The following is a 13,118-nucleotide window of genomic DNA, read 5'->3' as shown; positions in this document are numbered from 1 at the left end:
ACAAACGCCAACTCTAAAATGACTAAAATTCCAATGCAAGTTACAGTGCATGTGCCTAATTTCTCGGATACTACTTGAGTTCAAGGACGATAATTGGAAAATTAGTCAAAGCCCTATAACGTCCCGTGTAAGCTAGGGACGAGAATTTCACCGACAAGCGGCGAAAAAGGATTATTATTATTGGGAAAATATGCGTAATACATTACTTAATCGATCTACTATAACACAAATAATAAAGATGAACAAAACCAAGGCGAGGACGCAACAACCACACAAGAACACAAGATTTACGTGGTTTGACACACATACTCTGTATCTACTTCATAGGGAAATTAATGATCAATCTACCATATAATCACCTCCTGATCACATGGTAAAAAGTTGGACCCCTAGCTGTTATAAAAAAAATGGGCTGTTCAGGTATACATCGGGTACTTAAAATAATTTAAGGGGCCTAATTTTTACACAATTTTTTGGAGGCTTAAGGTGACGGCCTCTTGGGCCTTAGCCAGAGCCGACTTTGAATAGCACCACGCACCGCCAACCCGAAAACATGAGGACTTTCAACCATTTTGCCCCATCCAGGAGAGGGACTTATCAGTTATCAGTTATGTGACAAATTTAAAGAAATCTCTCAATTGGTAATGGCGCTACCAAAAATGACCTTGGGTTCTCAGTTCTGTACATTTTGGAGGGTGCTGATCAGTTTGATAAAGGAATTTGAATCTTTCACTTGATTCATGCTCCTACCATCTCATGCATGTTGTTTAATTAAGCTGATTTGCAATCCCACCAACTTCCAAATAAGATGACCTGAAAATTTACGGGACGAATGACTAGAATCTAGGAAGATAAGACGGATTTTTTTTCTACTAGTGTGCCCCCGTCTCTCCAAGATTCCTACATTGGAACGGACTAAAGCCCCTTTTCGCCAAAGTTCTTATTTTTTAAATTACTTATTTTTCGCTTTACGAGACAGATCATTCTCTAACAATACATCACTTTTAATTCAAAAAATAAGCACAATACTTATTTGAAAAATAAGTAGTTATTTCCCTTTTTGGAACAGGGCCTAAGATTTAAAAAATTGAGTTGGCATTGAAAACTAAATAGTAATGACTGATCTAGCCCAAAATCAAATTTCCATACTAAATAGGAATCGAACTTGTAACCCGGTACAGAAGTTCCAACAAAAATAAAAAAATGATTGCAAAAGAGTGGACAATTAGTTAGAGCACGTCCATACATAGAAATCACGCTTGGAAAGGGTGGACAATTAGTTAGAGCAGCAAGGACTCCAGCAAAACTGATTGCAAAAGAGGGGAAATCAGCCATTGTATACATCCTGTTTTTTAAAAATAAAAAAATACGTAGTTCCTTTTCGAGACAAGCCTAGCTCTGAAATATACAATACACATGGATCTCTCCTATTCCCAGGGGGCGTATGTTTTTGCGGTGGACATAGACTTATTGAATCTCAAACGCCAGACTCCACCATGTAATAGGAAAAAGTGCTGCATTAATAATTTTTTCAAAGTTGTTCCCCAGGTGAAATTCTTGTATCGATCCGAACATTTGACTGGAATTACTTTAAGAGTTGCTAAATTGCTGGGTTTGAAATCATAGAAAAATGAAGTATTTAAACTTGAGAATGACATTCTGGGTCTACAAATCTATACATGCAAGGAAATGACCTCTTTAATATACAAATTAATCAATATACTAGAACATATATTGCACTTACAGACACAGAATTATGACATGGAACAACAGGCTAAATTAGTTAAGAGTTAATTCTAAGATTTTCGAGCTGGGTTTTGATATAGGAGCTTATCAGATTCCATAGAGAGAACTTAGAACCGAAGAACTGCACTCTCACCGATCTTTTTGATCCTTCTCTACTAAATTCCAAATCCCTTGCAACGTTGTGCTCAACGAATTCTGGATCATCAAGCAGGGGTAATGCAACAGAACCATCGGTCTCCAGGTTTTTGATCCATCCACGCAGTAAGTAGTTCACAACCTACACAACAACAAAAATGAAACGTTTAAGTTTCCAACGGCAAGGAAGAAAACCCAAAAGGCTGAATAAATAGCAAAAATTACAGACTCAGGAGGTCAACAAATATAAGCATTGCAGATGAATAGTCAATTTAAGAACCAATTGAACAAGTTACAATCTGGAGTTCTTGTTTATTAATGAGAGACAAAATTGCTAGGTAGTATATAGGAAGGACGGATGGATGGAAAATATATTGGAGTTACACATAACATCGCCCCCCCCCCCCTTCAGTTCGCTGGAGCGGCAAGAAAATAGAAGACATGACTTTAACATTGCACTAACAGTCAACACAATTCTATCTTTTGGTTTAACCATTTAATTACTGGGGCACCCATCAGTTATAAAGTTATAAATTTTCATCTTTTTTCACGGTTCTGAGCATGAGAAATAAATGCGCAACGAAAATCCACAACTTTCGTCTAAAGGGGATTGGAGAGCTGATTGTCCTGTTATCACTTGATTCTACTTTACTCAAAAGTCATAAGCGACTTGGACTTGCCATTTGTTTTACTGGTTTCATACAGTTAGTATTAACTCCACCAGCTATAAGCTTTATTGAATAAACTGCCGCCCCAAAGAGGAGTGGTATAGAATTCAGGTTACAGCCTTACAGAACTACCTGTATTACTTGTCCAACTAACATCTTGTGTGTAGTTGAGCATGAAGTTGTACCCCAAAAGCGAAGATCCAAGCTTCATGGTAGAAATTTACTCCGAAAGGTCACACTTCACAAGTACCAGGGTCATCTCAAGCTGTTTGGACTGACCGCAGAACTTTGGGGCTCTAAAGGCATAATATTTAACGAGTAGTGCTATTGGTACCGACGGTACCATAGGGAAAATGTACCGACGGCCACCGGACGGCCGTCTCCGGCCACCGGACGGCCGATCCGAGCCGTCCAAAAATTTTAAAAAATAAAACCGAGTGGGCCTACGCGGGAATCAATGGCATCCGAGGTGTGTAGAGTACTTGATCCGAGCACCCCTTTTTCGTGTATATACACGTATATACAAATATACACGAAAAATGGGTGCTCGGATCAAGTACCCTACACACCTCGGATGCCATTGATTCTCGCGTAGGCCCACTCGGTTTTATTTTTTAAAATTTTTGGACGGCTCGGATCGGCCGTCCGGTGGCCGGAGACGGCCGTCCGGCGGCCGTCGGTACATTTTCCCTATGGTACCCGTCGGTACCAATAGGATTTCTGATATTTAACTATGAAACTTTTTGCTTCTGTTAAAACAATATGCACTTTCTAACTAAATCTTTCTCTTGGAAACTCCTCAGCCTTTTTGGTGTGTTTTTGGTGGGTGGGGGTTTGAAGACATTCAGTAATCATAGCATCGGTCAAACACCATCACAAGTACCAGGGTCATCTGAAGCTGTTTTGACTCACCACAGAACATTGGGGCTCTAAAGGCAAAACTTTTCCGTATCAAACACATTCAGCAATCGCATAGCATCGCTCAAACACCATCATACACGAATGATAAGCACCCAATATTGTGTAATCTTGGTGCTTTAGTCCTCTTTTATGTCTTGCTTTTACGCTTAAATAGCTTGTTTTGAATAGAATTGAATGTAAGGTTTGTTTGAGGATGTTTCAAGTAAAACGTGCTAACAAGGCATGTTTGAATGCCAAGGAATGCTCCGGGTGCAACCAAGTATCCAAGTGCCCGAAGGCATGTGCCTCATCGTCACCGAGACCTAAAGGCACGACAAGAAGTCTCGGGGGATGCCCGGAGACTCAAGTGTCAAATAGGCGATCCAAAGCTAAGGAAGCGAAGACAAAGCATCGAGGGTAGCCCTAGAGGGCATCCGAGAGACCAAGGTCACGTTGACACTCCTCCGTCAAGTCCCGAGGATCAAGTAAAGAAGCATTGGAAGGTCATTGGGGCCGTCAAAGGACTTGTGAAGCTAGCTGCCTTGATCTGCAAAATTGCAGCAAAGGTATCGGTACCTAGAAAATGAGGTATTGATACCTTTTGACTCCAGTACTGAACAGACCTGTAGGTACCGATACCTCAAAATATAGGTATTGGTACCTATGCCCTTCGTCCAGATTTTTGTGCTGACTTGTTCAACCTTCTATTAATGGAAAGTTTCCACTTATGGCTTGTTTTTGGGATATTTTGGGACCTTTTGGTCTTTTGTAAGGGTGATTTACCAGCCATATAAATAGATTTGTATGCCATATTTGGCAAGGATGTACCTTTATGCTTTAAGTCGTCATCTTTCAAGGAAATCTCCATAGCTAAGTTTCAAGCTTTTCTAGTGTAATCTTTGAAGAACACCTTAATGTATTTGTCGTACATTATTTTCCCATTTATTAAAGTTGTAGCTACGTGTTGGATCTTCGTATAAATCAAGTTTATTTCCGTTTTTATCGGTTAATCATGTTTGTCATTTTTAGCTCTATGACTCGTTCTTTAAGCATGTGTGAGTAGTCACTCAGGCTTGGTCATGGGGTGATCTCTATACCATGCCTTAGTAGTTTTAATGGTTTAACTATAACTTGATCATGGTTTAGTGAGGAAAGACTTGATCTCTGATTTCCGGCCAAACCTTAAAGCTATTACCCTTTTTGATCGTGTGTTGGCCGGAGTTTTAACCTACTTGTCGCACACAGTGCTTGGAGCTTTAACGCTCCGGGTATTTGAATTAAATGTTTACTAAACGAGATTAAGCTATTTCCGAACTAAATCCATGATTACGCTTAGCTTTTAACGTTGAGTGCTTCGGGTTCAAGATTGTCTATGTCTTGACCTTGAGTTGTTAGAAAGAAACGGTAAAAACGGCTAAGTCACGGGTGGTTTAATCCCCTCAATCTTACTGCCTTTTTATCTAAGTTTAAACCTCATTTCAAGTCTTTTTATAAGAGTATTTCACTTTTCAAAGCAAAACCGACAGTTGGCCGTCTAAACGCCGCAAACCTTACATAAAGCCTACAATCCGAACTAGCTATATTTGAGCTCCCTGTGGTCCGATCTCGGTCCTACCGAGTTATTCTGCAAACGACTAGAAAGCCCTACGCTTCGGGCTAGACATCCAGGAGTACTATCTTTGGTCGTAAGCAACGAATGATAAAAGTCCTACCAGAATTGACAACAAAACCAAATTTCACACCCGAGAAGTCAACTGTACAGTCATCTACTTAAAATAACTCATAGTTCAGGTGCTCGTCACAACTCACAACAAACACTACGGCTCCATTTGTTTCAACATAAATCATTTTATATCAAACATTATTTTCCATTCTGAAAGATATTTCAGTTGTCTGGTTGATGTTACAACTATATTTCCCATAACTGCAGTCTACTCGTCTCTTTACAAGTTTAAGTTATTTAACCAACTACTACGCCCAAGCTCAACATAAAGTCTCCTTTGCAGAAATCAATCATGCAGTTTCAATGCTTTCTTGTGTTACTAGAATAAGGGTAATGTAAGTCATCATTGATTTCCTCCATGAATAATATATGCACGAACAAATCTTTTACTCCACTTTGTCCAGACAAGCACCGGAAATTGATGTAGTTATCCACAGAAAATATTTTACGTCAAAACAAACAAAGCCAAATGTAGATGGGCAATCAAATGCATTTGAGAGCCAATGATGAGCTAAGTACCTCAGGAACTTCATCGTGAGGGCAGTGGCCAGCAGGGCTGATCTCATAATATGGAGCTTCTGGCAGCTGTCTCTTCACCTGAAGACCCCAAATAGGCTTCACCCATGGGTCTTCTTTCCCATACACGAGGCATACAGGTACATTGTTCGCTTGACACCTGTGAAAAGTCCATGACTTGGGGCAAAGTAAGGAAAGTTTATTTGAATTACTTGCAGGAGTTTGAGCTTTTATAATAAGTACCTAGACAAAGCCTCCTTGAAGGATAGTTGTCCCCGAGGAGCAAACATGATTGAAGCAAGAGAAGCAGCAGCAGCTGGATGTTGAGCTGTCTCAATTATTCGGGAAAAAACTTTATCAACCTTTGTTGAGTGATCTGCATAAACTTGCTTAAGTATCTCCGCAATACTACCAGGATCACTTATTTTCTGCCAACTGCAATCACAAAAATGCACCAACTTAGCAACATGTTAACTCTATCAGTGGTTGTTTCATTATTAACTGATTGTTTTCTCAAAATATATTTACCAATTGAAACCCCAACTCCCGGTCGCCCGACCATTTCTCAAAGTGATTTATACAATAAGGAACTTGTGCCGTTAACATTTGTGGAAAATAAGTACTTTACACTTACTTACAAGAACCATCAAATTTCAAATATTCTCACTCATAGCAATACGATTCCTTTGGGGCCCACTTGTTTGCTCCGAATTGAGCAGCTGATTGAATTATAAATCCCAAAGGATCACATACCCTATGTACCCTTACTGTCATGATTAAATATCTGTCGGATAAAAAATTGCACCAAAAGATGGAATACATACTACCTTGAGATTTTTGGTATTATTAAATACATCACTAATTAGTCGAATGACATTCATATCGTGTGGAGCTATATCCCTTCTCTATTAGTCCAATCAAACAAACGGGCCCGTGGTGTTTAAGTTCACAGGTTGAGAAGGGGAAATACGCCACACAAAAACTAAACATTTTACAAAGTAATTCACATAGATGATGTAATACAGATGCTTACGCTACTTCTGTGAGCTTTCTGACACGGGCAGGAAGAGGAAATGTCCCAGCCCATGGAAACACTCTTGCTAGTCTTGGAGACGTAATAGGATTAGGGAGAAATCCCCAAAAAGGTGTTGCATTGAGTAACGTAACACCCTTCACCAAATGTGGGTTACACGCTGCAAAGTAGAGTGCAACATATCCACCGAGTGAGTTCCCTACTATATAAACTGGTTCCTTAATGACCTGCAACAGAGTCAACTAATTTAGTATTGTTGCTTACGTAGCTATTTGTTGGATCACTCTCCCAAAATTAGAAAATTCAGGTAACCACAAAGGCTTTTCCCACAGCTATACGTCCTGTGTTATTAACAAGAGCTGATTGTCAGAGTAGACCATAACTCATTTAGCTCCAAAAAACCATGTAAACAAACAAGTGCTGAGCTCAACAGAAAGTTTGTAGTCATTGACAGACAAGATGGAGTAATGTGAAGTGTGAACTATAATGAATGCATGAGCATAACGAAACCAACCAGGTTTACAAATCCATTTATCATAAAATACACATTCTATTTAACCACCTCACGCAGAAACATATAGATAGAAATAGTGCATACTAGTTTATAAGGTGTGAAATAGCGCAGTAAGAAAACTCATTAGAGGTGGAATTTATTGTGATCTGAATAACCAAAACAAAAAAAGTACATATAATTCAAGAAACCAAACAACTGAAGTTAATCTAAGTTCCCATCAAAGTATACTGCTAATCATTTTAAACAAACAGAAAAGTTGCTGGTAGAGGAGTACCTCTTCTACAAAATACTGAACTTGGTCCTGCCATAAGTCAATAGAATAAACAAGCTTGTTCGCCCAAGGTTCAGTTTCATCTCCGAAGCCCCACAAAGAATTTTCCCCCACTGAAATTCCACCATCCTTGGACTGAGTGGGATCTTCAGATGGCAATGACATGCCCTGTCCAAGAAAATCTACGGCCCATACTCTAAATTCACGGCCCAAGTCCTTTAGTTGCTTCTCATAATGAAAGGAACCAACACCAAAACCAGGAAGAAAGAGCACCGGAGGGGAATTGACATTGTCAGAACCTGATTTTTCGTAATGGACATTGAGTTTGGGCTTCCACTCCCAAAAACAACTGCTAATGGGAGCTCCGTGATCACCATTAGATTCATCAGGCAAGTCAGGAATCAACACCTTAGTTACCTGTTCCCCACTTCCAGTAACACTTCTTAGACCCTCTTCGTCATCTACTACATAAGAGTCATAGCCACTAAAGACCCTCGTATCAGAACTTCGAAACCCTTTAAGAGGATTGTACGATTGAGGAGCCCGACTTTTGTAAAGCTTGTTTAAGCATAAATGGTCTTGCTTAGAATATCTTGGATATGTGCACTGGGAAAGCTTCAACAGACGTGGACTTAAGCTTTTCTCAAGCAACTGACCACTCATCATTCTAACATGATAGCCTGGCAGAGAGTGGCATGATAGAATCTCCATACCGAAATGACAACTTCTGTGACGGATACACAAAGTATTAGTGATTTAGCATTCTTACAAATATAGGGTAAGGAAAGATAGACCAGTTGTTTAATGTGAGCCCCACATTGATGATTAGTGCAGCCGTGGAGATAAAAGCTCATAATTGTCAATTTTCCTGGTCAATACTCCTTATCAATGTAACAGATAAAGCTCAGCTCAGGCAACCCAAACTGTCGTCAAGTCGAGTTTTTTTCTTCTTTTTTGTATTACACTTCCAAGTATCAGAAAAATCTTGTTCTCTCTACCACGTAACTTTGATTATTGGAGGACAGCTACCAACTGAAGGATAAAAAAATGAGAATTCGAATTGCGGCCAGAAAAATATGGAATTGAGCACCTTTAGAATAGTGATCATAGGGGTGCCCAGCAGGTTAACCGAACCGCTTGCGAAGGGTAAACCAACCTGCAGTATGGTACGGATCCTAATATTTAAATTTTGGCGGTCGGGTTCGTTTTAGTTTGGGCGGTTTTGGCAGTTATCCAATCTATGAAATGCCCAAACCACCCAAACCGTGACCGTACCGCACAACACTCACGGACGGGTGCGGATAGAGAAAATTACAAACAGCCCAAAACCGTATGTTGGGCAGCCCTTATGAACTGCCAAGTAATACCATGGTAGAGCACGTCACGTCAATCAAAATTTTTTTATTTATTTATCCGAGACTGTCAATCAACTGATTACATTTACACCAAATATGACTCCTACCCAACAAAGAAGTTTCAAATTTCCTCAGTGTCATCCCAAGAAGTAGTTTCTTTTTGCTCCAACAGCCAATTTGAGTATGAACTTCCAGCCGAAACATTTTTGTACAACCCAAAATTGAGTAGTGAATCGTCTAGAAATAAAGGAGTTAGAACGAAGTTCTTTGTTATAAAGCCAGCCAATCAATTAATTAAGACAACTATCAACTCTATCCAGCGCAGCATCTACATGTATGAATTAAAAAAGTAAACAGAAAATATTAATTAAGACTTAAGAAAAACAAATATGAATTTTACTCTACGGCATAACCATTTTCCCTCATAATTATAATTTATAATAAACAGGAATACAAAACTAATTTAGAGCATATTAACGTGAAAACTAGAGTCACATAGATCACGATCAGCGCAGTAAACGGATAAAACGGATTGATTAGGACTCAAGGGTCGATTTGGTTTGGTTTTACAGTACATAACGTAGTAGTCATCAATAGATATCCCATCAATAAGAAGCAATTAATTATGCGATAAACAGTAGGTGTTCACACATAGAGGAAGTCTAGAGAAAGGATTGAGATCTCAGAGAGTAAAGCATAAAACAGTAGAGTCTTTTGTCACCTGTAATCAACAGAGTATCATATGAGTTGCTTGAATTTCAGCTTTCTATTACTTGCTTCAGATATTTGCTGCGGAGTCCACAGAGAGAGAGTGAGTGAGTCGAAGAAGTCTCAGTTGCTTGAAGGCTTCGGATTCTTCCAAAGCCAAGCGAAATGACGGACAACAATTTTCAAGAGAGTTTTGTTTTCTCACGGGAAAAAAAACAAGAGAGAGAGAGAGAGAGAGAGAGAGAGAGAGAGAGAGAGTGATGCCGAATTTACACCGAAAATTCGGCATTTCACTTGCCAAATGGAGTACTGTACCTAACCCCTGCTTATGGCGTTGTGTTTTGATTAGGTTTTTTTTGTTGTGATTATTAGGTTTACGCCTAATTTTTGTAAATTATATTAAATTATCTTTTCGAAACGAATCAAAAGCGTAAGAGTTTATGATTTTTACCCAAATATTTATGAAAATATCTAAGATAAAATTCAATAAGTCCCAAAAGCTGACTTTTTCTTAAATATTTGCAAAAATATTTGGGAAAAGGTGAAAATTTTATTTTTCTAATTTCTGTCTTTGAAACAAATCAATATTTTACAAAAATTAGGCGTAAAACTAACCAACGGTCCAACGCAACAAAAAATTAAATAAGAACAAAATAACTCAAAAAAAGCTAGTGGAAACAAGGCCCGATTCCGTTCAGACTTCGTCGGGACGTTGTGCAAGAAAATATCTCGAGGGAATAATGAATTTACTGTGGAGTATATCTTTTTGGTCCCAAGGATTTACTGTACTATCGATACAGTCCTTACTGTGTTTTTTTTTTGGAACGGATTATCAATACTATCAATTCAAAAAAGAAAAAACAACTGTGGGTGCACCACAAGTGTACACCTGACTTTGTGGGATCCAAAAAAAAAAAAAATTTCGGTTTACAACTTATTTTTAAGGTTTCTTGAAAAAAAAAATCAGTTCAATGAAATATCGATAATAACTTGATCAAGTAGTTCAAATTTTGGTCATTGAATTTGGAAAGACTGAAAATTGATAGAATTGATCGAACGTTAATTCATAACTAATTGGGGATGAATTATTACAGAAACCTTAAAAAATGTTTAGAAATAAAGTGAACGACTTTGACTATTTGCGCAAAATCCCAAGGTAGGTCCCAGATATAAGGTGCACATTTGGTGTGTCCATCTATCTATACTATATACTATAAAGAGTACTGCTATGGGTACCGATGGTACCCATAGGGAAAATGCACCGACGGCCACCGGACGGCCGACCCGAGCCGTCCAAAAATTTTAAAAAATAAAACCGAGTGGCCTTACGTGAGAATCAATGGCATCCGAGGTGTGTAGGGTACTTGATCCGAGCACCCATTTTTCGTGTATATTTGTATATACGTGTATATACACGAAAAATGGGTACTCGGATCGAGTACCCTACACACCTCGGATGCCATTGATTCTCGCTTAGGCCCACTCGGTTTTATTTTTTAAAATTTTTGGACGGCTCGGATCGGCCGTCCGGTGACCGGAGACGGCCGTCCGGTGGCCGTCGGTGCATTTTCCCTATGGGTACCGTCGGTACCAATAGGATTTCTGCTATAGAGTAAAAATGTAGCTACTTGAAATAAAACGAAATACTCTCCATAACTCTCTCCTACATGGAATTTTCTCATTTTTTTCGTCTTTTTATTCATTATTCTGCACTTTTTATAAAACACAAAATATATACTTTAGTTTATTTCAAAAAGAAACTAAGTTTAATCAATAACATAACAAATATTCCTTGAAACCTATCTCTTTTCTTCATTTCTTTGTTTTTTTTATTGTTGTGGAATTTTGTTAATTATTTTGCAAGAAAAAGGAATAAATTCCAAAAGCCACACGCATGACGCATTGATCCACTAATGTACAGGACAACATGAAAAAAGTTCTCATTGATATTTTTTTCCGTCCCTATGTATTGAACGGATAAGACGCTAGTACATCAACTGTAGTATTGCAGTATATGTGTGTACAATATAGGTACTATAGTGAGTGTTTTCCTGAAGATAGCTATGAATGCATTACGTTATAGGAAGGGCAAAAAAAAAAAAAAAATTGGTTATTTATTTTTTAGTTTTAAAAAGTTAGAGGGAATCATTTGGTAAACTAACGAGTGTAAAAAAAATATGTCAACCCGCACCGACTCGCGCCGAAAATATGAGTTGAAATCATGAGCAAGTTAAGTTAAACAAGTAAGACACAAATTTAATATGGGCCGGCTCGATTACGGGTAAAATTTATCTAACTCGCCTTTAACCCGACCTAACTTGTTATACCTAGATGCTACGATAGGATATTATCATACCCATGCTAAGGTATACCCTAGTACACTTAAAATTACCCACTTAGGTATAACGAAAATTCAAAAGTGACCCATGGGCCATGGTCTCCACCTCATTCTATTGTTCGATTTTTTATTAAAACGGAGTATCCAATAATTTGATTTTTGAGGAGTTAATATTAAGCAAATTGTAAAACAGAGAGTTTCTAAATAGAGTCAAATAATTAAGTTAATTTCAACCCGCTCAACCCACCTAAACCGCTAAGTTAACAACCGCAAAAAAAAAAAAAAAAAAATCAATCAACCTGCTTGTTTTAAAGGTCTGTGGGTTGGCGGTGGGTTAAAAATCATCAACCCACCGAATATGGGTTGGTTGAAAGAAGAGAGATCTAAATCTTCCTTAGACGAATGATTGGTCTTAGCGCTCATCGGAAGGCTATACCACCCCAGCCCTAAAAGAATAGAGATCTAGCATTATATGCTTGTGGATGGAATGCCAATACATGAAGAAACAACAAAGTCAACCAAAAAAAAATGTCTTGGTCAAAAAAGTATTTATGAAGTTAAAATAAAATTAAAAAATGCAAGGGATAAGGTTGTATATACTTGGATTTTTTTTTTTTTTTTTTTGAAACATGATAGAAATGCATTGATAAAAGGATGAAGTTATAGAGTTACAGATACAATAAAACATAAAGGGGAACAACAAGGACAACAAAATAAGTAAAGGGGCTAAATAAACAAAAAGAAATGGCCCGTGGTAGCTCCTGTCCAAAACGGAATTCCTCGTGCTGCTGGAAATGTAGAAGAGGATTGCAACGCCCATTTGGCTAGGCAGTGGGCTGGGTGTGCGTCCTTGCGATCAACCTTGGATAACCTGCAAAAATCGAGCTTCGAGAGTTCTTGCCAAAGGTTGTGCAACAAAAATACATCCGCATAATGGGGCTCAGATCGGGCCGCTAGCTGCAAAATGGCATTTAAACAATCAAAGTAGAGGAAATTAACGTTAAAGTGGTGATGTAAAGCCCATGTAACAGCCAAAAGTAAGGCCATAAGTTCCGTTTGGAGGGGGGTTGAGCTGCAGCAAGACACGGAACATTGCTGAATAATATTGCCATTCGGATCATATGCCTGAAAACCCAACCCACTTTTTGAGGATCCCTCTTTCCACGCACCATCAACGGTGATATGAGCCACCCGTTAATCCAAAAGGATGA

General features: G+C 38.5%; 1 protein-coding gene and 1 long non-coding RNA gene across 2 annotated transcripts; both read right to left on the bottom strand.

Moving 5' to 3' along the window:
* Positions 1-1,609: 1,609 nt before the first annotated feature.
* LOC131313034 (pheophytinase, chloroplastic) lies at positions 1,610-9,865 on the bottom strand. The gene is made up of 6 exons (XM_058341131.1): positions 9,583-9,865; positions 7,510-8,233; positions 6,722-6,948; positions 5,932-6,123; positions 5,692-5,848; positions 1,610-2,023 (listed from the first exon to the last, which is right to left on the bottom strand). The coding sequence occupies exons 2-6, from the start codon at positions 8,215-8,217 to the stop codon at positions 1,784-1,786; spliced, it is 1,524 nt and encodes a 507-aa protein (XP_058197114.1). The 5' UTR covers positions 8,218-8,233; positions 9,583-9,865; the 3' UTR covers positions 1,610-1,783.
* LOC131313101 (uncharacterized) lies at positions 2,034-5,682 on the bottom strand. The gene is made up of 3 exons (XR_009196076.1): positions 3,290-5,682; positions 2,463-2,873; positions 2,034-2,422 (listed from the first exon to the last, which is right to left on the bottom strand). It is a non-coding gene; the product is annotated as an uncharacterized LOC131313101 (long non-coding RNA).
* Positions 9,866-13,118: the final 3,253 nt, after the last annotated feature.

This window comes from Rhododendron vialii, chromosome 1a, assembly GCF_030253575.1.
Source record: "Rhododendron vialii isolate Sample 1 chromosome 1a, ASM3025357v1".
NCBI classification, from domain to species: Eukaryota; Viridiplantae; Streptophyta; class Magnoliopsida; order Ericales; family Ericaceae; genus Rhododendron; species Rhododendron vialii.
Note: the sequence above shows the minus strand (reverse complement) of the source record. Positions and strands in the feature narration are given on the sequence as shown.

What these genes read in the sequence shown, in the direction of transcription:
- LOC131313034 (XM_058341131.1), bottom strand. Translation starts at nt 8,217, where the DNA reads ATGGAGATTCTATCATGCCACTCTCTGCCAGGCTATCATGTTAGAATG. An exon ending in TTCAAGGAGGCTTTGTCTAG is followed by an intron (nt 5,849 to 5,931) that starts GTACTTATTATA and finishes GACTTTTCACAG; the next exon opens with GTGTCAAGCGAACAATGTAC. An exon ending in CTCACGATGAAGTTCCTGAG is followed by an intron (nt 2,024 to 5,691) that starts GTACTTAGCTCA and finishes GTTGTTGTGTAG; the next exon opens with GTTGTGAACTACTTACTGCG.